Source organism: Solea solea, chromosome 8, assembly GCF_958295425.1.
Source record: "Solea solea chromosome 8, fSolSol10.1, whole genome shotgun sequence".
Classification (NCBI taxonomy): domain Eukaryota; kingdom Metazoa; phylum Chordata; class Actinopteri; order Pleuronectiformes; family Soleidae; genus Solea; species Solea solea.
In genome coordinates, this window is record NC_081141.1 from 18,092,083 (window position 1) to 18,117,939 (window position 25,857).

The window sequence follows — 25,857 nt, forward strand, 5'->3', positions numbered from 1 at the left end:
GTGCACTGCAGTTCTTTATTATAATGGAGCCAGAGAGTAAAATATGCACAGGTACTTCTTTTTTGTACTTGGTGAAGTCTGACGTTTATGTCAAATAAGGGTACCTTTGCTCAATTTCTCAGCGTTTATGGAATTTAAGTGAAATATTCATGATCACCCACGATCTAGAAATTTAGTCTAAACTGTTTTTAAATGCAAACAACCCATTTTGTGTGATTGCATATCGTTATTTCTAAAAAATCAAATTCTGATGATCTGAAAAAACTTCATAATATTAAAACAAGACACAGTAACATAAGGAAACACTAAATCAAACATTTATTGTTCATTTGTTTCACATTTACACTTCTTACAAGGAGAAACCACCATTATCTTTACTAAAATATATTAAGAGATCTGAGTGTATAAAGACATTTCATACAGAGGAAACAAACAGAACATACAGACGCATTTTATGACCCTGTAAGAAAAGTTCCCAAAGGCAAAGTGGACATAAAACACCTTCATCACCAAAGCCCAAATCTTCATATTCATCTTAAAAGAAGCTATTGCCAATTAGGGACACCAACATCTCATTTGTGTGCAAGAACTAAAGCCTATTTATACGCTTTAATCCAATATCCAGGTTCTCTTATGAAGGGACATTCAAGAGATGAGTGTAGATATACTTAAAAATTACTTTTCAGGTATTTGTCTTACTTCCTTTAGTGCAGTACATTTCAAGGCCTCGGAGACAATCCTGCAGTGCGGACAAAAGAAAGCAGTTTTGCACATTAGAGGAACACTGTCCAGCATGAAGGCAAAGTCAGAGGTATGTCAAAGTTTTTGCAACATGAACAGTGCAATAACCCGGGGACCACCCACCACAACATAAATAACAAATACAAACGTGATGTGCTCTGTAACAAACGTCCAAAGTAGTGTGCAAAACAGGTTGTCCTGTCCAAAGCATGATCAAAACAAACCGTTGACAGTAGGAGCGATGCTGTCAATTTGTGATTCTAAAAACTGTCAGGGCTTAATCATCTAAAATATTTGTTTATTTTACACAGCATTAAAGTATAATAGGAACCTTTTTTTTTGTTCTTGATGCCTAGTACTAAAATAAAAAGGGTTCTGCCAGGATGGCATGTGTTTTTTGTTTTTTAAAAAAAAAGAGATAAGACAGCAACTGACATCAAGGTCATAAATCAGGCTTCTGGTCCATTTTGGCAAAAAGAAAAACAAAAAACCTCAAAAGAAAACAAAACGAAAAGTAAGATGTAGGAGGAGGAGGATTGTCAGGAGGCAACAGGAACTTGAAAAGGTTCACAAAAAGGCAATCTTTCTCTGGTTAATCCAAACATCCAGCAGTAGGAGCAGTCTCATCTTCTGCTCAGGCTTTTACTGAAACTGCAAAACAAGAAGACGGGTTAGATTTACATATATTGTAAATAATACATACATTTATTAGAATACCTGTTATAAAAACAACATCAATATTTTAGAAATCTTTCAACAACTTGTTTTGACTAAATATGTTATTGTTATTTATTTGACAAAAACTGAATTCACCTTCTTATCCTAAAACCCATTTTAACTCTTTGTATATATATATATATATATATATATATATATATATATATATATATATATATATATATATATATATATATATATGTGTGTGTGTGTGTGTGTGTATATAGATATATATAAAATGTTGGTTAAAGAGCTTCTACATACTTGTGTATTGCAGAAACATAAAACATGATTTTGATAATTACCAATGTTGTTAATTAAGGACAGGTGTGGCACTGTGTGGTATATTCTAATACATTTGTTCAGCTGAACGGCTTCACTGCACGGTTCTTACTGGATTTTTGGGTAGGATGTTGGGTTTCTGAGCCAATGTAGGTTTCTTCATGAGAGCAGGTTTGGAAGGTTTCGGCGACATAGACCCAGGATGGGAAGGTGAGGAGATTTCGCCGTTCCCCTGAGAAACCTGCTCCTGAGGAACGCCAGCCAGGTCATAGTGCTTCTTCCTCAGCTCGCCCAGACGCAGGCGCTCGTTCTCCAACTTACTCTCTAATTCCAGGACCTTCACCTGAGGGAAATATGCAAATGGTTATTTACAAGTAAAACTGATGTTGCTTTATTCACTCCGAGGAGCATAGCTCAAAAAGTATAAGGGTGGATTTTAATTAATGTATAAATAAATACATGAAAAAATAAATAAATACATACAGTACATTATTCTACCAAGGAAGAAATGATATGATTTTTGGTGGTGATCCGAATATAAATGTGGATTCTGATATTTTATTTTAATTGTTGACCTTGTGAGATAGAGTTGATGACATTTATTTCTAAAAATGTCATTGCACCATATAGAGCTATTGTATGTTGCTTGTTTATTATGGTGTAGTTTATTAGTATTACAGCCTTTAAATTCAAAATGCAGTGCAGTTCATTCATGGAAACAATCATTTCAAAATTATACCAGCCTTTTTGGATGAATTGTGGGTTCTTACAATTTAAATATCTATAGTTAGCATGGGACTGCATGATAACTATATGTGTATATATATATATATATATATATATATATATATATATATATATATATATATATATATATATATATATATATATATATATATATATATATATATATATGCTGCTCTGAGGTTGTGAGGATATTAAAATTATATTTGTGCATATGGTCCACCTTTACATTTATGGAGCTATTTATTAACACCTCTGACTGTCTGTGACCATTACTGTGTAAAAAAAAAAAAAAAAAAAAAAAAAACTCTTAGGTCATTGGATTTAGATTTATTTGTCTGCTCAATGATCAGGAAACTCATTTGTATGTTGTTTTTTTAAATGAATTACAAAATACAATGTACAATTATTTTTATGATGCCTGGCGCATTGTATAGGATTTGCATTAAAGAGCACCTGATTTCATGTCACTATAACTAATGTGCTATTTTACTTGATTTTATATGAATTACTTGCCTCTTTGGCTCAACTCTTGTTGTTTAAATTTGCTATATACACAAATATAACAATTTAAAGTAAAACCTCTAGGAAAAAGTGAAGAGTTTGTTTGAAAGAAAGTTACCTGGGATTCCATTTCTTCTCTTTTCAACTTGATGAGGGACAGGCCAGAGAAGTCCATGGTATCTGTACACGAATAGTAAAAGTGGATAAAACACAATTCTCCTAAAATGCTCATCAGAGTCATGGTCTTGAGCATAAATCAAACCAGACAAACCTTTTTCCTCCAGGTGCTCCAGGCCCGTTCTTGTTGAACCCACCACGTTAGCTGCCATTTCATTTACGCGGCGAGACGCCTGCTGCAGGATTGTCAGCCTCTTACTGCTGCGGTCTGCCTTCACCTGAGAGCAGAGCGGAGTCCATGAGTCTGAGCAGATGACACAGTTTAGATACTAAACCAACAAACGTGGTAAGAGGGAAAACTAGACTGTGGTCCTGTAGCAGGAACTGTGATTCTGAGGTGTGCCACAAGAGCAAAGCAAGCTGCTGCATAAATACATGCAATCTATTTAATTTGTTTTCAGTGCTTCTCCTTTAAGAAAAGTGTAATATTTGACTTTTTAACATTGAACACACATGTAATGCAGCATAGTATATTTCTACAGTTGTAAAATAATTCATCTCATGAAGGAAGTTGTTATTTTTTGCTGCACTTTTTTTGCAGCACAACTCAAAAAGTAAAGAATGGATTTGGGTACTCATCATCCTCCCACATAGTTTGTTTTAATTAAAATGTTCTTTATGTACATGTGTATATGTATGCACGTGTGCATAAATATATATATTATTGGCATTATTGTATTATCTTATTTACTCATGTAGTTTTTGCCTAATTATTATTATTTTTTTAACATCCAATTTTATTGGTAGTTATTTCATTTCATAGTTTTATGAATCTTTCAGTCAATATGTCGACTATTTTTGTTATCATGTTCAATATTTATTTCTAATGTGATACATTTTAGTATTGATGTTGGTTTACTGTTGATTTCTGACTTAAGTTTCTTTACCGTTTTATACCCGACAACTGATTTGCCAATAAAAGTATAATAAACTTTTACTGACACTTTGGGAAACTGGTGGCGGGTTTGTTCTTTCTCCAGTTACTACTGTGTTTTCATTAGAAATTAGACCCTTTACCTTTGAGGCAGCGACCAGCTGTGCCGTGCTTGCGGCGATCTCATGAGAGCACACGATAAGCTCCTCATATTTTCCTGTGTGCAGCACCACCTTATCAGCAGACTCTCTGTAAGGAAGAGAGGAAAAGTTATTTGTGTATATTAACTGTGTTATATATGCCATTACTATGTCTAAATTTGTCATGTGAAATATTTCACTGAAGATTTCAGGGATAGAAGGGACTGAAACTTTAGTCTGCTGTTGTTGAGTCTTTGTACAGACAATCAGTACAGACTATTTTGAATTTTATATCAACATATTTACTTTGCAGTAATAATAAAGTATCTTTTCAAAGTAATCAATTATTTAATTTCATAGTTGTAAAGGAGGTTAGTAATAGATTGTTTGTAATAAGTAGATACAAAGTGAGATTAACTAAATGTAAGGCGCACCCTTGATAAATTGCTGTGGGAATAATACACAACTCCTTATATGGAAATCCTGGGGGTGGGTGTATTTATAGGTCACATCTTCAGACTTTACAAATTGCATTTTTTCTTTTTCTTGTGTGTTGCTGAGTCAAAGTTATGATTCATTTCATCTTGCATTTTTTTTAAAACATGGGAGTGGTAATCATTGTGCAGAAGTCACAAAATAGACAGTTTTTCTTTAATTTTTACATTTTTTAGAATAAGCCTCATGAACTTTGAACTGTGATGCATTTCCAAATTTCAGAAATTAAATCCGATTTTAAAAAAACCGAGTACCTTTTGCTCAGGTGTTTTTATATAGTTGGTGAAAATTAAAAAAAAAAAATCATCAGATTGCCTATAGGTTGTGCTGAAAAAAAATGACATAAGACACTCCATCTTGCACATTCTTATAGCCTCTGTATAAGAGTTTTAATATAGTAATGGAAAAAAGCAGCCTAAATGCTCTGGGTTGAATAAACTGAAGGACTTACACCATCTCGGTCGCCCCCCAACCCACAGCTTTGGCAGCAGAGATGAGTCCCTCAGTCCAGCGGGAGTTTTTGGCGTAGAATTCCTTAATGGAGGCTGCACCCTAATGAAGCACAACATCAGCACTGTTAGCTGAACAGAATGACTCACTTTGATTTCACAAACAAAAGCTGTTGATGAACTAAAAAAACACAAAAAACAAAAAATAACAGTGAGACTCACCCGCCCGCCCTCAACAATCTCCTTTTGTAGATCTGTAGATGCAATGATCAGCATACGAATGGCCTAAGAAAGAGAGACGGATAAAAGAAAGAAACCAGTTGTTTATTATTCATTTTAAAATAGATAGAAACCTCATAGTATGTTAGGTTTTGAGTGTAGTCTTTACTATCAGTACAAAGACATGGAACTAGTGTACCATCATCAGGTCTGTGCAGCTGTTGAGGATTCTGTAAAAGAGTGAAAGTGACAGTTATTTATAAGTGGTAGACAGAGATATAAAGGTATAAAGACATCATGAACAAAAATGGACAAACCTTTCGTTAACCTCCAGTTTTATTCCTGTTGTGTCCTTTCGTGCCTGATTCATCATTTCCTAAGAACAAAACCAGACGAGAACATCATCAACTTCAGTAGAATATTTCAAAACCATTCAATGTACATACAGTCGTATCAGCATAACACCTTTTAAACCAAGATTTATAATAATTACATCAATTCTGCGAACCGCCTCCTCAATAGCTGCTGACGTTGCAGCCATTTCTTTATCGACCAGATCTCCCAACTCTTCCTGACGGACGTCCATGCCTTTTGGCCGCAGCTCCTGGGAGAATGACAAAGACAAACACAATTGAATGATAGTGAAAATGACCTAAAATGCCAAAAACGGAAACTTAATACGAATGTATTATGCTGTATTAAGTCTGGATGATTGTATCATTGAAATCCTAACTTCTGCTGCTGTATACTTTAAGAGACGTGAGCTCATATTCTAGCTCATATTGACACACCATAGGTATGTTTTAGGTATGTTTAGGTAGTTTATAGAGGGCACATTTTCCTATGTTTTCACATTCAGTCAGGAATAAACGGAAAGTGCCTCCAAAGATTTTCCTCATGTGGCCAAGTCTTCACAATACAAGCCGCATAAATCTACACCGGCTACACAAGCAAACTTCTAATAAGTTAAACTTGTGCATCATGTGTATGTAATGCTCAAGCATGTAGGTGTAATAGACAAAAATCTAACTAAACACATGACAATTGAGCCTGAGGAAGCTTTTTTCTGGAGAAAAATCTCGTTTTTTAATACTGCATACATATTTTCTACATTTCCTGATTGTATTTAAATAAAGAAATGGAGAAATAATTATATCCTTAAAGAACAAATCTAAGACGTTGCATAGCAATTTTTTTTCCTTACCTGGCCCAAATACAGGATCTTTTGAATAATGACACGAACAGCGGCTGGGTCTGCCCTTTGCAGAGTGGTCTTAGACTTCAGTTCCCTCAGGTACTGCAAACTCTGAGTGGCACATCCTTTGCAATTCTCTGTCAGTTCTACAGGGCGTAAAAGAGCTCAGATCAACCATCAGCCAGTGACTGTTAATAAGTCGTTCCTGGAGTGCTTCAAAGTGTTTCATGTGCGTATATGTGCACGGTTCATACTTTAAACGAGGGTCTGCATCAGTCTAGTGTTTCACGCATGTGCACACATTACATCACAGGAGTGGTGATTCGTCTCATTGTAAGTCATTGTAGTCTTAAGGCCTTTGCACACCGGACGTGTTTTTTCCGTGCAATTATGCTTCAGTGAGATGGTGTGTGTAAATCAAGCTTCAGAATAGTTTTACCGACATTTGTGCGACGAGTGTGTGCGTGTGAATCCTGATCTGGACTCTGATGTGATTTTTTTCCCCCTTTCCTCATAACTTATTTGTTTCTTCGCCTCATGCTTGATGTGCATGGGAGGGTGCACTTTTCAGTGTGCAAAGACCTTCAGAGTGCTGAGCTGTACATGTCATTTAAGCATGTGTCCATGGTTACGGTCGTCTCCGTTACTGCTTTTGACCAAACTAACATGGCGCCACAGAGGGAGCATGCAGTGTTGCCGTGTATGGTCCATGTGGACTCTACATATGACCTCGTAGAATTTACATCAAACAAACGCTAGCAGACCTCTGCACACATGTATAAGCTGAAAGTATGACCAAGGCCTTAAATAAGAACAGAAATAAAAAAACAAACAAATAAATAAATAAATAAATAAATAAACAAACAAACAAAACATCTGGTTGATATATACTTCTGTTAATATGTAATCCGATATTGCTTACGGTCAGCATGGTCAGTGGGGGCCATGTGTGCGGTAGCACTGCCGTTGATGATGGTATCCGCAGTCAAGTGGGAGAACTGGGTCAGAGCCCTCAGCAGACCTCCAGCATCTGGTTAGGAGATAATACAGTAAGAGACCAGTCTACACATTTCATAACATTTCACAACAGAACAACTGCACAGTGTTATGAGTTCAGCAGGATCAAGCGGATTCAGACAGAGACGTCTTACCCCCCATGTTACGTAGATAATCAGCATGGCCCTTCTTTACTTTGTCGACAGAGCCCAGTGCAGCTTCCGCCCGACTTATGAGATAATCTGTGTTTAGAGGACAAACAGGATATTGAAAAATAAATGAATAAATAAATCTTTCAAACAGCAACAAACCGTTGATGTATGTTTTGATGTAAGAGAGCAGGAGTGTGACCTGGAGAGCTCGTGCAGCGTATATGTGAGGGATCGTCCAACTTGGCGACAGCATCTTGGATTATGTTCTCAGCTTCTGTGATGGTACCCTGCAGCAGAGCAAACTGCTCGTCCAGAAGCTTCTGCTTCAGCTGGCCCTCATGACTCACCTGCAGTGACACAAGAAACACAACATTTCATACAATTGTTGAAGGTGAGAGATTTATATTTACACACATATGCATTACCATACAAATGTCACATAATGTCTTTACCATGACCAAAGTCAGAATAATATCATCATCAGCAACAAAAATCAGGAGAAGTTATGCTGTGGAACTTTGAATTTCAGTTAGATTTTACATTCAATAATGCCTGAGATTCTCTGAGTGAGACAGGCCTAAAAGCTGAACACAGGACTCTGTGACAGGAGTCTGCTTTTCTCTGCCGTCCTGACTGACCTTCTCCTGCAGTTTGCCCTGCAGCTCTCCCAGCTCCCTGCTGCTCTTCTCTCGCTCCTGCTGAAGTGACGTCTGTTGCAGCTGCGCAGACTGCCGTAGCGAAGACAGCTCCGACTCCTTCTCACTCACAGATCGCATCAGACGCTCCTTCTCGGCCTGCAGAGCCGTCATCGAGCTGTTCATTTGCTCTTTTGACTGGAAAACAGAGGGAGGGAGATGGAGAGGACAGTGAGTGAAGCCAGCAAAGGCAGATGGCGGCGAGTGTCAGAGGGAGAGACTATGTTCATCATGCCTCGAGCCTGATCACAACTGTGAAAACTAAATGGTGGTGAATTTGCTGAACACTGGTGACACTCACCATCTCGCTGGTCTGCATATTCGCCTTCATGCGCATCACTTCCGCCATCTTCTCCTCCAGCTCCCTCTTCAGCTTTTCCATCCCAAACTTCTGCTCTTCCAGCTACAGTGACGATGAAAACATTAGAGATATTTAACAGCAGCACGAGACACCCATGTGTATGAAGCAAAACAACGCTAACCCACTAACCCTCATGTCGGCTTCCTGTTTTATCCGATCCATTTCAAATGACAGCTGGTGTTTGGTCCTCTCCACCTCCTCCTGGGTTTGCTGGGTTGCGGACAGCATCCTCACAGTGTCTGCACTCTGTCAGCACATCAACACATTTACTGTCACCCACACACTCTAAAAAGGTGCTGAAACAAGCGTCTCTGATCTGGTCTGCAGTCCGTACCTTTCGTAGTAGTTCAGCATGACTGGCCACCAGCTCTGTGTGCTTCTCCTTCAGCTTATTGTACCGTTGCTCAGTGGCCATGGCTCGCTCTGCACAAACAAGAGAAGACAACAGTGTCATCTCACAGATTGGTTGTGTGGACACAGAAAACCCATCTTCAATCCTGATTTTCAATTTATGTCACTTCAGTACATGGTCCTAGATTAGACATAAATTTGCCATGAAACATGAGAAACATTTTTTTTGCGTGTGCTTATGCACTGAGCATTGCTGTCCTCCATCAACATTTGATCTCGTCTTACATATCCCCCGCTTTGATACAGAGAGGTTTGACAAATGCAGCATTTCCTGTTGTTATTGGAGATGCATGCAAAGTGTACACACGCTTCCTCTGGTGGTACTTGGAGGAAAATCAGAAATACTGTTCTACCGTATATATGTGATCGGAGCAGAGCTGAGGAAGTTTGACCGGAGTGTGTAGAAAATGAAATAATTAACAAATAAAATAATAATAATGAGAGTACACCTTATCTCTTGCTCCATCTTAATTTAATGTCACTATACCAGTGTGTGGAGTATATGCGAGATAGAGAAGGATGATGAGAGAGCAAATTATCTTATTGGGAATAAATCTGTCCCCTGTGAAAAGTCTGTAGCTGACTTTGCTCGGCCTACTGTATTTGCACCACTGTATTTCAACGTTGGTGATAATGGTGTTACTTCAAGAGATCAATGTTTTCTCAGGTTGTACTTGGAATAAAAAGTCTGATGTGTAGTTGATCAGATTTTAACAATGTAGCTGATAAGGTGAACATAGTCTTTGTCGCCATTTGTGTGCATCGGTGTAAAAGTGAATATCTTACGCTCTGCCTCAAAGAATGTGGTTTGTAAGCTGTCATGCTCCAAATTTCTGCGACGCATGGCCTCCAGCTCCATGCGCAGCTGCTCATTTTCCACGAGAGCTCTTTGTTTCTGGGCACGTTGTTCCTCCAGCTCTGCCTCCAAACTATTAATTTGGGACTTGAGCTGCGTGATGTAACGGTGAGCCTGTGGAACATGACAAAAGACAAGTGTGCACTTCAGGAAACACACCACTGATAATGTTTATGTATGCAGACAAGCTTGACTCTTGATTGAGGCCAACTCTGACTTTTCATTTCCATTTACTTCACGTCTGCCAGGTGGAATTTTATCTATGAATCTCAACCGGACACAGCAGTGTCTCCTCATTCACAGGCTACTTGCCACATTCCACATAGCAGGACAGTATTTGCATCCGCCCAACACATGACCACATTCCTTTCTCACAGATAATAATGTCCAATAATGTCTCATACGCACAGAAGCGACCCATTGCCTCAACAATAACAACAAGTGCAGTTATTCTTATTCTATCTCAAAGTGCAATATTTCTGTTCTCAAGCGCAATAATATTTGTTACTGGGCAATAATTATGGTAGTAAAATAATTCTGAAACATCCACTGTCTTATGCACATACAATTCAGTAATTTTGGTAGCTAACATTTTATTCATTTGTTTTTTTCACAGTTGTTTTCCTCTCTTATGTCTTTTATCGCATATGTATATCTAGCTCATAATTGTAGATGAAGTTAAAAATGCAGGACAAATGTGTGAATGTTTCAAAAGGAGCTGCACAGTAAATTTCATTGTTCTCACACAATGACAACAACGGCATTCTATTCTATTCAATTCTTCAGATTATTCAGTACCAAAGGTCCTTCTCACCTCCGCTTTGACCTTCTCCAGCTCTGCTCTTAACAACTCCAGGTCACGTTTGAGGCTCTCGATCTGAAGATCCCTGTCGCAAAAGAAAAACCTTCCGTCACAGTGAGCTGACACAGACTGAGTGCTGAGAACAATAAATCCTCTTTATAGATGCTGTATGCAATGAAAAAAACACCCATGCTCACCTATCATCAAAGGTTCCACTGGGTGGTCCAAATGCCTGATCAAATATGTCCACTTGCTGAGAGAAAATAAAAAATAAATTAATATTTGTGATAAAAGACAGGGATGGTCACAACTGTCAGAGAGAGAATATGAGAGTGCAGGAAGACATGAGCAAATACGGACTAAATGATGAAAACACGGCTTTTATCCCCTCTCTCCCTCTTAATATGTTTGTGTTTTTTGTGTATTAATCATCAATCATGGGCCTTAGACACTGTATATAACCATGGTTCCCACACCTTGTTTGACATCAAATTCAAGGACTTTCCAGGACCAATTCCCTCAAATGGACTGAATGTGCTGACACAGCTTAAGATGGGAGGGCAACTTGTAAGAGCTGCTTCACCCATGGAGTCCACTTTCATTGATTTGCAGCACGCTCTGCATCTGGAAAAGTGATTGTCCTTGGGATCTTTGGCAAGTCAGCCTTTGTAATTTTCTTTAATGAGTCTGAGATCTTAGAATATGCATTTCCCAGACATCACGTTATTTGCTCTCTCTTGTTTAACGTTACTCTCCTTGACGTCAATGGCAAAGAAACATCAAGCGACGCAGGGAACATGAAACAGTAGGTGACGTTGTACCAAACGAGGGAGACATTCAACTACAATTCAAGCATTTCAATGATCCATGTCTATTTATGGTGATTTCCCCAAAAGATTTTTGTCAAATACAAAAACTTTCAAAGATTTCAAATACCCATGGGAACCCTGTTTAATGAATATGTGATGCCAGTGAAACAAAATAATTAAAACTTCAATGATAATTAATAAATAGAAAATGTATAAACTGAATAAAAACTAACACATCATAGAATGATTTTTATACAAAAAAAACCATGTGTGAGTAACAGCTGTGTCATACCTGAGGCTGTGTCTGCACCATGCTGGATGTTGGGACATCGCTGACCTCGATGAGCGGCTCTGGGTCGTCATCGTCATCATCCCCCTGCTCTGGTTCCTCATCAGCCATGAGCACCACTGGCTTCACGTGTTTGGCCAGTGACGCTGCGTGCAGGAAGTTAGGTGGGGACTGACAAACACGGAGAACAACTTGTGTTCAGGGTGACATTATTAAAAACACTGTAGGTAACGTTGTACAGGAAATTCAACACTGCATCCACCGTCTGTGTAAATAATAATCCAGTTACTCCTGTTTGTAAACAACAGTAGGGGTATTAAGTCATTTGAGTGTCACTCAGCACTGTGCTCTTACATCAGGTAGCCTTGGGACCTGGATCAGCCTCTTGAAGTACACCATGTCTCTAGCTTTGTTGAAGAATGTCTTAAGGCTGCAGAAGGAAAACAAAACAAGAAGTTAAGCTCAACCTCATCCTCACCTCATGTATTCATACAGCAGTTGTCCCAGTTATGTTTTATTGTGTTTAAAGATCCTATAAAGCAAATTCAGCATTTCTTGTCTTCACACATTGTATACGTTAGAAAATAGTGTCTGAGAACCCTGGCATTGAAGCAATTCATGTTTCATGCAAGACCTCTTGATTCTTAGGACTCCAGGTGAGGAGCCCTGATCTTACAAGGTTGGTTTTCTGCTAACAGACAGTAGGGGGAGTGGAGACAGTGTCCAACCTCCCCACAACAAGACATTTAACTATCACAATGACTCTGAAGCTGTTAAATTGGGGTATACAATCCTGCATAATTCTGCTTTAACACTGTTGCTGAATAAGACAATGCCTTCAAAAGTGTAAAAATAATTTGAGTTCATTGTGAAACTGCAGTGGTACAGATGACGTCAGCTGAAGAGGAGGTCTTTATTGTGTCCTATGGATGGATTTGTGTTTACATATGCAAAATAATGAGGCCACATGCGTCCCCAAACCACCTCCGCATGTGGTTTAAATGACTGGATCTGAAGATGCATTTGTACTTTGTGATATCCACTTGTTGTATCTCACTCGCATGTTTTTTAAAAGTTCAGGTATAGTCAGACTCAAACTAAATTTTTACTTTTTAATAATGTCATGTAAATGCTTTGTGTGATAGAAACACCAAAGGACTCTCCACAAAGGGTGGGGCGTGGGGAGCAATGATGTGCACATTTGCATCATTTCAAAAAGCTATGGTGTGGTGACTGGGTGAGGCAGGATTATGTTGCAGCCTTCCTTTAGTCTAAGAAAGTATACCACTGCTCTCATTCAGTTGTAGCCCGAGGCTTTGGACAAAGTACCTGTGGAACTGATCATGGAAACGCTCACGATGACCTTGCAGGGTATCAGCAGGGAGACCTAAAATCGAAGACGAGATTGTGAGGCAAAGCATACACGATCACTACATTCACAGAGTATTTAATATTAAAACGTAATCTTGTCTGGGTAATAACTGTTCTTACAGGCATGGAGCTTGAATAGCAGCTTGACTGTGAAGTGGTAGAGCTGACTACAGTCCTGGATAACTTGGATAAGTGGAGCCAAGCGACACTGGCCAGATGTGAGCGTGGTGATGGCGATGGTTGAGTTGAGCTGTCGGATCACTGGGGACAAAGACAGAAAATACAAGATGAAGCTCCCAAAATCCCTGAAATCATCATCATCGCTAATGTTGAGTGTTTGCTCAGTGACGTGGCTCTCTCAAGCCATTTTCAGATCAGATCTTGCAAAGATTTGGGTCCGGACATTCTCCACAGGTTGCTGTTCTTGCTGTATACAGTGGGGGTGGCACTTAACCTGCTGTGGATTCTTATGCTGTGTTTGCACATAAGCATGAGTTTGGACATTCACCAGAGATCTCATGCAGAAGTACCTCTGCAGCAAACATTTGTGCTGGAGGTGCTGTGTCATTGAGAAGCACAGCGCGTATCTAAATCTGGCAATTCCCAGAACCTGTGTCGGGACCCACAGATGGATGTCAGGATATTTATGAGGTCACTAGCAGAACTTTTTGCAGCCTTTTACTTTAGATTTATGTGTGTGTTTTCAAGAACACAAGCATAAAACAAAAGTGCGATTCATTTCTCAAACATATACTGTAATGATCTGGATTGCTCACTTCAGGTCAGCGATGAGTCACTTCCCAGAGTGGAGGAGTTTAAGTATCTTGTTTAGGAGTAAGGGGGAGGGAGAGTGGAGTGAGAGATTGACAGGCGGATCAGGGCATCGTCTGCATTGATAAGGACGCTGTACCAGTCTGTTGTGGTGAGAGGGAGAGGGAGCATCTCTTTTGTTAAGAGATTCTGTGAATCATTGTAGCTGTAGTGTTAAGATACAGTTGGTTGATAAAGTGCAGTAACTGCACCAGAGTTAGTTTCCACACTTGACTCTCTTGTTGCATGAAGCCAACTGGTGAGGCACCAAAAGTGCACACTTTCTACAAAACACATGGACTGAATATTTTTGTACAGTGACTCTGAAGCAGTACTGAGACTGCTAACACACAAAGAGAACAGCCACAGATAACAAGCAATGTGAAATGTGTTTGTGGTGCTGAGATATGATCCAGGGCCTCCACCCCGCAGGCCTGGGAGAAGCATACCATTACAGCTGTAAGTAAAGGAAATCAGCCTAATGTCCTCCAATTGCTGGTATTTCCTCTTTTGTTAAAACACAGGGGAGGAGGTAAGCATAGGAGCATTTAGGAAAACTAGACCAAGACAATAAATCAATTTTTAAAGAAAAAAGCATCAGTATGTTGATCTTTACAGGAGCTGAGCTCTAGGACATAAATAGATAATGTCAGCAGGTTGCAGGTAGCTCAGGTTTCTCTTCTCTTCAAAAGAGTAAATGGTGGGAGTTTTTTTTTTCCCCTCACCTGTCTCGGCCACCCTCAGTTCTGCATCCATGTAATCAAACACCTCCACTGTGAGCTGGAACCTGCAGGAGAGAAGTTGATACCATCGTTAGGAAAAAAACAAAACAAAGCCAGCCCCATTCAGGAACAGTAACGATATGATCCTGTGAAAGTAAGCCACCAGCATTGCTTATGAATGATTATGGTATCAGGCTGAACATTTATTTAAAGCTACTTCTGCTATACTTTGGAAACTCACACATTATTAATGTCTGTGCCTGCAGTGCGCTCCAGGACCTCGTCTGTGACCTCCAGGTTCGGTGGGATTTCTGCGTGCTGCGTTATAGTACATTTATGATGAGTCAGAGTCGGTTGCTATTCGCAGTGTGACATTTCCTTAAAATCATCTATTTCCTTGCACCATAGTGACAGTGTGTGGTGCAACCGACGACAAAAGATGCCATTTACCTTATTATGAAACTCCATTTTTGTGCAGAGCATCTTGGAGTACATAGCCACCAGCTGTCCATATCTATCATGGAGGTTGCCCTGAAAACCACAGCAGCAGAAAAGCAAGAATGAAAAATTATCAGTTGAAAATATTACACAAGAGATTGAAGCTTTCTTTTCCCTTATTTCATGGTTTCATATGAAATCCAATAACAAACAAGCTGCATTCATGTGAAATTATTTTTAAAGCTTTAATACAAGATGTGTAATGACTCACCCATAGTTTCCCTACTTCAACCACAGAACTGTGATGTCTCATGCAGTCTTGTAGAACCTGTGGAGGTAAAACAACTCTTGTCAAACTGATATAGCTTTTTAATCTTGATTCACGGAATGAAACAATCACGTTGAGTACACCATAATCATTGTCACAGATTTATGTTGAAATCACAAAACAGCATCATTTGAGTTTTGAACACCTAAACAGAGTCAGTGGAATCCTTGAGTCAAAATACATGTTTAGTAGCTACCACTAATCAAGAGTGTGTTATTTTTATTTGTGTGCCATTCCCTCCTGGGTCAAATTAATTTGCAAAGCACACTGGTTTTTATGAGCAAAGCAAGACCTAGGTGAATATGCACATTTCGTCTTAATTTGCTTCATTTATGGCAGTGAATTTGGCGAAATTTCTGGTGTAACACATGCATTCATCTTCTATCTATTAGCATAGCTGTTAGCTTAGCCATTAACAAATGTTTTTTGGTTTTTTTCACTTTTTACAACTTGGGACAGCTTTCAATGTTATCTTTATTTTGACTTACTTCATTTTATTAGCAACGTAAAAATCTTTCAACAGCTGTTGAATTTGAATGAGGAACCAAAGTGACAGATACTAAATAGTAATGGCTATAATATTTTTGCTAGGCTCCATTGTGGTGGTGTTTTCTTTCTCTGACTGGTTTTGTTTCTGGGGCATTTGTAAAGTCATATTTCATGTGTAAATGGGCTTCAAACTCAGGGTTCTGATAATGAAATCTAGGAGAAACCTTTTCAGTATCCCACAACATCTAATTTAGTCAGGAACCCCAGAAAGAGACAGTTCTCTCTGTTCATGATGAAGGGAGGAGCAGGGGAATGCTATTAGCATTCAGGTAGCCTAAAAAAACATTTATAAATATATACAAAGATAATAACTTTGACAGCGGCTTGGTGTCTTACATTGTGATGGCCATCCCGCAGGATTTTGTGTAGTACATGGCAGAACTTCCAGCTGAGGATGGAGCTGCCGGCCAGAGGAAAGCCAAGGGCGTATGACCAGAAGGTGAAGGCTCCCTTCTCCCTGTGAGTGCCGAGGATGATTCCTGAGGTTTTGGTCTTAAGGAAACATGACATCATAGAGAACAGCGTAGGGATGGAACAATAACACCTTTTAAAACTTTGAAGCTGTAAATAACACATTTTGTGCCGAGTCATTTTCAAACATAACTCTCGACTAACATCTTCTCGCATAAAGAAGAAATAAACAGGCACAAAATGTCTTAGCAAAAAATGCTGTTGCTTATTTTCATTTATTTTTACAGTCAGTGCATAGTGAAGCATAATATAACAGACTATATATATATATATAATACTATATATATATATATATATATATATATATATATATATATATATAGATAGTATATAGACTATATATATATATATATATAAACTTTTGGATAGTAGCCAATTTTTAATTTTTATCTGTTGTCCGATATCCTATCCAGTGATTTTGACCAGTATCTGACCGATACTGAGTTTCATATCAGTTCATCCCTAAGAACAGGAGGCTATTTTACATAAAAAATGTTTGTGCTGCTAAACAAGTCACTGACACCGCGTGTTGATAATATAAAGTGCACTCAGATCAGGTATGTTGAGATTTGGCTCTATATAAACGAAATTAATTTATTTTGTCTTTTTTCCACATGGTGACACTTCTGAATTGTTTGACTCCATCTCAACGTTCAGTTCTATCAGGAAATATTACCAACTTACGATCTGTAAATCTGTCCAAACTCGAGAACCATTTCATTAGCACATTCAGTTATGACTTGCATTTTTGTGAAAGGATACGTCGTGCATGTTTCTCTTTTACAGGCGTCTCAGTGGAGTTGATAGCTTTGCTGATGCTGCTCAACTGGAAAAAGACAGAGAAAAGAGAGTTAATCTTAGGTCTTGTACCTTTTGTCTTTTACTCAAACACGCATCATAGGACCAGGATTTGTTCCCCCATGAGGACTATTGGTCCTGACAAGGTCAGTGTTTATATCAGAAAAAGGTCCCAGAGAGGTAACAAAAAGGAATGCATGCACACATGCACACACCCACTGTTTACAATAGACTCAACAAACACATACTACGTCACGAGAAGTTAAATAAAAACCAGGAAACAAAATGATAAGAGGCTGCAGTGAATATGAAAGTGACGAGTCTGCACGCTGTGTGTAGACGTACATACTCACTGTTTCACTACACAACACAGTGTTGCACAGATCGACTCTCTCTTCTCAACTTCGATCAATTCTAAACTAATCTGAAACAGTATTTCAGGATAATAGCTCCTAGATCTGAACACTGCTACTTACAAATCATCACTGGGAACCAACAAAAATAAAACATGTTGTATTTGGCTCTATATGTTGTCATTATCTATTGGAGCTTAGGTCAAAGATGACAGATAACTAAAACAGATAAAAGTATTCCACTGATAATAAGCCGCCAGGGAGAGACAGAACATCAGGAAGTCTCTCTGCAACCTGTCCAGCAGGTAATACAAGTGTAGTGTCAAAGAGCAGGAAGGGAGAGACAAAGACACACATTCTGGATCTTTGTGTCCTCCATGGATATTAAGCTGCTGCAATGAACTTTATGTGCAGAACGTCATTGCCACAAGGAAATATGACAACTTATCTGTATTTCCCTGTTACATTCAACCATGTGTTGGTTGAATCTCTCTTCTTCCTTGATTGACTTGCTGAAGAGCTCTAAGCCAAGATATTCTGAACCCTTCCCAACTAAAATTTGTTTGCACTTTGTCATTTAACAAAAGCCTCAGGTGATTAGTGTGGTCATCATGAATCTAATCTTCACGTTGTTCCATTAACAATGTTACTGGACAAAATTACACAAAATTGAATGTACTTTCCCAAATGATCTCCCCCTGTTAAAGATCCAGTGTGTCAAATTCAGTGACATCTACTTTTATTGAGGCTGCAGACAGAGGATGACTTCACTCACCACCCTCATCCCAAACACATCAGAGAACTACGATGGCCTTTGCATGCCATCATGGATGTTGCTGTTCTTTGTTTGTGTTGTAACCTTCTGCTGTAGAAACATGGTAGTACAAGTAAACATAAAAGGCTTATGCTAAGGCGACAAAAGCCAAACAATTACAAAACTATTATTATGGGTAGAATTCTTCATTACTGCACATAAACCCTCCGAAATGTTACAGACTGGAGATAAGATTCAACAAACAGGTTTTATATTGTGATATGTAGTAAAAGCTGCACAAACAGCTTAATGATGCTTCTTTACGCTTTCACATCCTTGTTCAAAACCTAATCACATATCAGTGGCAGAGGCCCCTAATCCCACAAAACCATAGAAAAGCCTCTTTTAATACATTGGAAACCTCGGAGTCACTAACCCACCCACCACACATACACATGCACACGCACACATGCACAGGCACACACACACACACACACACACACAGGTTTGCACAGCTTATCTTCTGAGGACACTGCATGACTTCTGTTTATTTGAACAGGCTAAACAAAGTTTTATAAACCAGTTCACAACCCTGACCTTAACCTAACCACAATTTAAGGCTTCTGCTTACCTAGGACCAGGTTTTGGTCTCCATGAGGACTACTGGTCCTGACGAGGTAACAAATACAAGTACATACGTACACACACACACAACCAGCAAAATATACATGGCCACACAACAAAGCACAGAGGCACTACTGTGGGTGAAAGCTGGCGTTCAGAGAGGGATACACTGGTTAATAGGAGAAACCCACCCTCCCTCCATCCTCCTCCCCGGCTTCTGACGCAAAAGAATTTCTAGTCTCTCGTTTACACTGGGCGAGTGCAGTAGGCCTGCACAGGGGCCTGTGTGACAATGCAGGGTTTGTTTGGGGAGGAAGGCCGACAGCTGGGATAGAAGACCGGGTTGGATAGGGGCCACGCTCTGGCACACAGAGCCTGGCACAGAGGCCTCAACAGATGGCTGCTGAGCAGCGAGGCTGCAGGGAGACTCTCATCGCACATTCAGAATGACTGTCAGTCTGAGAGTGACACATGACCAAAGACAACATTCAGTTTACTGTCAAAAGAAGCACATGCTTGAGTAGCTATTACAGCACCGCTGCGGTTTTTGAGACTGGAGCAGATTTCTGTGTCACTCCAGTTACAATGTGATGTATGATTTGAGGAGGAAAATATCTAATTTTCGGACAGATATTGTAGTTTGATTTTGGATTTTAAGATGAGTTTCTGTTCAATATTGACTATATTAAGGGAACTTAAAACATAACAATGGGACATTACAGTTGGACACACCATAAAAAAAGAAGCAAATTCAAATACAAGTTGATTGTTCCATGTTATAAACCAATTACACCAATAAAAAACTGAAAAAAACCATCACAACAGCTGTGACTGTGTTACATACCAAAGTCAAATAATGCTTATTTTCCACAATTATTTAAATGTATACATTAACTGAAAAATGTTCAAAAACGATAACCTCTCAGTTGCAGTTTAAGGAAACAGGGACAAGTCAGAGTTAAACATTTAAAGATAAATCAAAAAATAATCAGCTATAAATTTTACCATCAATACACTAAACAATTAAATGGCAATGACTCGACTTCTGGACTGGAATTTTGAGTATTTCACTAGAGCTGAATTCTTTGGTGATAGCATTCTGCTTCAACACACAAAACAAAGTCTCATTGACGAGCCTCACATTAGTCCACACAAAGGTCACACAGTCAGTAACACACATACACTAGATCCATAAAGCCAAGGTCAAAGGTAACCGAGAGGAAATCCAAACTCATGGAGCTATTTGGTCCGAGCGCTGGAAACACGCTGACCCCGTCAACCGTGCGGCTACCCAACAACTCCAACTGTGCAGCATTTGGTTCAGTAAATCCTCGTAACAGCAGAGACGAGAAGTGAGAGGGAGGGAAAGCCCTGACTAATCCTCCCGTCCTGTCATAAGGTCTGTTGCCAGCTAGCATTACTGTAGCCGCACACACACATACACACACATACACACTCCGTGCTGCGACCTTGAGGCCTCTCTGCTTACCTTTTCATCTCTGCCTTTCAGCAGAGATTCGATGTGCCTGGACATCCTGGCATGAGAGGATTCTGCTCGGTGAACAAAGTCAAAGTATCAACACCACACCTGAGCTGCTTCTCACTGCACAAAATGCTCTGAGGCGAGAGGCGTTTATTGCAGGTCCTTATCAGCTTAATTCAACAGTCTGTTGCCGGGGATCTGGCCGACAAGGTCACACACAGACTTCAACACAGCTCAACCTGGCTGTAGCTGAGGGCAGTTACCCGCAGAGTGACACTCCACAACACCATCACAGAAGCTACAGGTTCAGGTCGACATTGACCCTGTTTAAATGGGAGCTTACTACGCACAAAAAAGGCCACTGTAATTCTTTGTTCCACCTATTAAAAGGTAGGGTTGAGCAAAGGAGTTCTCCATTTAATCCAATCTGCAGTCTTACTGTTAGACGTCACACATTCTTACACACCGAACCTTTAAGGAGGTGTAAATTTTATTAAGCGAGACATTTCTTAAGTAGCTAACATATGTTTTTCCTTGGTTCCCAGCTGGCAGCCATGTTTTCAGTGAAAGCAAAGTGTCTGGTTCCCAGCTAGAGCAGCACACCTCTAAAAACCTGAACTATCCCTTTAACGTACACTGTATATACACAAACAAAACCTCTTTCAAAAACGCACCTGCTGTTTATCTGACATTGAGCCAAATGTGGCAGCACCTACAAAAACAAAACAAAAACACTCACAAGATAAGATACAAATGTTGGTATAAAGTCCTGTTCTCTTTTAAGAAGTGAATGAATCACAGGAAACTGCACAATTAGAGAGGGTCTCATGACTTAGTTTAATGTCTAATTAAGTTATAGAGGTAGAATCCCAAACATTGTCAACAAAATTACAAACTGTTACTTGAAAAAACTGAGTTAGAAATTCACATGACGTTCATGATTACAGGGAGCAGTTTAAATAAAGTAGGTCAGAGCATAAAACATGTAACACAAAGTCTTGCAAAGTAAAGGGACACTTGGGTAAAAGTACAAGCATCTTACCTGAAAATAACTCTGGTAGAAGTTGAAGTCACTTTTTTATAATATTACTTAAGTAAAAGTCATAAAGTAAATGACATTTACTGTACTTAAGTATCACAAGTAATTTGCATATATACAATGTACTTAAGTTTTCGAAGTAAAGGTAATTAGGATTGAGCCATGGCAGATCAGTGGTAGGGAGAGTTGTCTTTCAACTGGAAGGTTGTGGGTTCAATTCCTGGCTCTGCTCGTCTATGTGTGTCATTGAGCAAGACACTTAACCCCAAGTGTTTCCCAAGCCTGGTCCTCAGGGAACACTGCCCTGCATGTTTCAGATGTTGCCCGCTCCAACACACCTGATTCAGATGAACAGCTCGTTACCAGGCTTCTGCAGAGCTTGTTGACGAGCTGACCATCTGAATCAGGTGTGTTGGAACAGGGCAGTGTTCCCTGAGGACCAGGGTTGGGAAACACTACTAACTATAGTGTAAAGCAGCTCATCAAGACTAGAAAAGCTCTATATAAATACAGACCATTATTTGGTAGTAACGAATAACAAAGATAGTTAGAGGAAATGTAGTGGACTAAAACTAAAAGTTGCTAGAAAAAGAAACAACAAAGTAAAGTACAGATAGGTGAATCTTTTAGTATTTGTATTTTACAACACTGATACCATATCATGTAGAGACTACTGGATTTTTTTTTTTTTCCAAGTTATAGACTTGAACTTCTCTGTTTTGTGTCACTGCTCACAGAGCTCGACTCTAAATCTAATCATGACCACTTGGTTCAGTGTAGAGAGCAGATTTACATGTGTTTTCATGTATGTTTGACAGGAAATGGTAAAAATCTGAATAAAATATCTCTAGGTTTTTTAGTTTACTGACATACAGTAAGTTCCAAAGACTAAACACGGCACTTAAGCATAAGGATCTTGTTGGTATGGCCTTTTTGCTTGTATATGCTGTTGAGTTTTATATTATATCTGAAATAGTTTTGACTCACAGGAAGAAAAGATCCTGTATCTCAATGGCATCTTCCTGGCTAAATAAAGAAGCTATATAAAAAATTAAAACAAAAGGAAGGCTGTTAAACGTTTTTAAATCTGTCTCTGCTCTCACTCGGTGTGTTCACCCTCTGGTGTTCCCACCCCCCCACCCCATCACTCTCTCATGGGCACTCACTCAGGCAACAGGAGTGAGGGAAAGCAAACACCACAGTACACACATGGACGCACATATACACTCAGTGAGACATTTCACCTTGGTGCCGAGGTCAAAATAAAGAAAGGAGAACTCAGGAGAGAGTGGACAGAACCTGACAAGCAGAGGAATTAGCAAAACTGAGGAAATTTCATCCAATAGAGACGCACTCAAAAATCAAACCAGAGACATCTATTTCAACAGCTATGTACACACAGTGAAAGCAGTTGAATCTACACATGCAGTGAATAAATTATGAAGTAAACTCTGTTCCAATCAGGAGTTTGGATCATTCCACATACCAGCCACTTAATCTGCATGTTCCCCAGTGGCTGTACACTGCCTACAGTGCTTCAGTCACTCACATGAACAGGAAACACCAGTTTAAGGTGATGAATTACAGTTTCACTTTATACTGCTATTATATTCATTCATTCATTCATTCATTCATTATCTACCACTTTATCCTCCACCTGAGGGTCATGGGCCACTGGAGCCAAACCCAGCTGACACAGGGCTAAATGCAGGAAGGATTTTGGAGACAAAATATAGAGACAAACAACCACACACGAGGAGAACATGCAAACTCCATGCTACCCACTACTCTGCCATGTGGCTCCCTATTAATACACGTATTGTTCAAAACTATTATAAAACTGCACCTTCTTGTACTTGTAATTTGCATTTGTTCAACCATCATTGTATTTTCTACGAAATGGGACAGTTCACCTCCAAGAAAAAGAGCACTGTTTTCTATTCATTTACATATTCATTTCCTAAATAAACCTTACCTGTCATCACTCATAAATCATACAAACACTGGTAACTCACTCTCAGGAACACACACACTCAAAGTTCCTTAGAAACTATTTTAATAATCAATTAATTGGTTTTTTTCATGATTAAACCAAGATTTCTGATTGTTTCAGTTTCTTAAATGTGAATATTTTCTTAATTTCTCTGCTCCAGATAAAGAAATCACTGAAAGTGAATCATTTTGGTTTGTGGACAAAACAACACATTTGAGAACCTTATTATTCCCAGGTTTGACAAACACTGATCAACAATATTTATTATTTATGATATTTCATGGACCAAACGATTGCTCGATTAATCGAGAAAATAATCGTTAGTTGAAGCTCTAGTTGTGGAGAGCGCTGGTGCCAATCTGAGCTTAACTCAGTTAAATTCCTTTTCTTTCTTTCTTTCTTTCTTTCTTTCTATCTAACCAATGTGCTGCAATATTAAATACAAAAAGACTTGTATTTTGATTGTTTAAGAGATACTTCTACTACTTCACAGTAGTGGTCGTTTGAGAGGTCTAAAGAGGCAGAAGAGAGATAAAATGTGGGTGGAGTCCCTCAACTCCTCCTTCTCTACACGTGCCGTATAAACAAATAAAACAGTCAGTCATGTACATCCTGCAGAGGAGAAGCTCAGCCCATTTTAGATAACAACACTGAAAGCACTGGAAGTCTGAACACACGGGTTGTTCAATCACTCAACCTCAGTCAGACCGGGGTGTGTGTGTGTGTGTGTGTGTGTGTGTGTGTGTGCTTCACTTGGAATAGCAACCCATGATTTTATAGTCCAGGAAATGGTTTACTTGGTGTATGACTGAGTGAAGTAACAGCAACGAGCCACAAAGCACCTGTTGTTGAACGAAGAAAGCGGCACCTTCATTCCTGCAGTGCACACACACTCAAACAGGACTGAGTCACATTTCTCGAGTCCTAATCCACGGAGGAGATATGTCAAAGTTTACGTTCTTGTTTTCCACCCGAGGAGAATCCATTTCCTAAAATGTTCCTAGAATGAACAGCTTCCTCGTCCTTCTGTGCACCATGGACATGGAATGAGCTGCAAAACATAGTTTCACTACAGACACTGCCTTCTTTAAAACACCTTCAACGGCGCTTTATGGACCGTCATGACAGAAACATAGTGTTTCACAGAGCCTTTTTAAGAGGTACTCTCCTTTAAATACTTCCTTTTAGCTTGTATATTCTGTACCTATTTGTGCTGCTATGTTGACCAGGACTCTCTGGAAGAAGAGATCTCATATCCCAATGGGATCTATCTGGCAAAATTAAGGATAACTAAAAACTAAAAATAGATCAAAAGGGAGGCTGTTAAACCAGGGGCAGAAATGTCAGTGTGGGAGGAAGGCTGGCCAAACAAGAAGGACAAGATCAGCATGATACCACCAACACACTCACACACTCACTCACTTACTTCACTGAGGAATGAATGGTGTGAGCATGAATATGCATGGCACTCAACACGAGATAAAGGGTGAAATTTAGATCTCCCAGTCACGAAAACTGTGGGGAAATCACACATGTTCACCTGAACCAGTGACATGTACCTTTATTTAAATAAATAAATAAATGAATGAATGAATGAATGAATGAAGGCTAGTCCTCTTTCTTCATAGGTTCACAGCGAAACTACATCCTTTCATATTGAGTAGACACTCTGCTGAAGCATCTTTAATTCACTGCTCAATCATTCAATTACGCAGTAAAGTTGGTAACGTGGGAACGTGGCCTGTGTGTGTGTGCGCGCGCATTAACAGTGTGAACACACACACACAAACACACGCACACCGCAGGCCTTACTGCAGCAGGTTCTCTCTCTCTCACACACACACACACACACACACACACATATACACTCCGTACTCTGCTTATTTTTCAAATATTTACCTGCTGCTTGTCAAAATGATCTCTCTCCGCTCCGAGGTTCGCCTCGGTCCGCCTGCTTTTCACTCGTGTGCTAATGTTCATCCTCTAGTTCACACAAAGACCGGTCCAATAAAAAAAACAACTCTCCTCTCCTCTCCTCTCCTCTCCTCCAAGAATAATAATAAAACTGGCAGAGAAAAGGGTGAAATATCAGCGCAGGTTTCTCCTTCATGTGTCGGGACTCCTCCGGCTTCTTCCGTGCGTCACCAACAACATCTCCAGCTGCGGCTGCGTCTCACTGAGGATGCGCCGCGGCGGAAGGAGGAACAGCAGCGGCG

General features: G+C 39.5%; 1 protein-coding gene across 2 annotated transcripts; it reads right to left on the reverse strand.

Moving 5' to 3' along the window:
* Positions 1-295: 295 nt before the first annotated feature.
* Positions 296-25,857, reverse strand: hip1rb (huntingtin interacting protein 1 related b). Of its 2 annotated transcripts, none has more exons than XM_058636586.1 (32): positions 25,541-25,857; positions 17,360-17,423; positions 16,463-16,605; positions 15,521-15,577; positions 15,262-15,342; positions 15,053-15,129; positions 14,815-14,876; positions 13,400-13,540; positions 13,238-13,295; positions 12,263-12,338; positions 11,912-12,079; positions 11,008-11,063; positions 10,823-10,895; positions 9,939-10,122; positions 9,076-9,164; positions 8,871-8,987; positions 8,682-8,783; positions 8,324-8,518; positions 7,885-8,032; positions 7,689-7,775; positions 7,460-7,567; positions 6,547-6,683; positions 5,836-5,946; positions 5,660-5,718; positions 5,542-5,572; positions 5,346-5,408; positions 5,126-5,226; positions 4,183-4,288; positions 3,260-3,383; positions 3,107-3,168; positions 1,853-2,083; positions 296-1,392 (listed from the first exon to the last, which is right to left on the reverse strand). In XM_058636586.1, exons 1-32 carry the CDS (start codon positions 25,619-25,621, stop codon positions 1,384-1,386), a joined length of 3,201 nt encoding a protein of 1,066 aa, XP_058492569.1. In that variant the 5' UTR covers positions 25,622-25,857; the 3' UTR covers positions 296-1,383. The 2 variants fall into 2 exon arrangements, with proteins under 2 accessions (XP_058492569.1, XP_058492570.1); XM_058636587.1 differs by lacking the exon at positions 25,541-25,857 and adding an exon at positions 20,616-20,726.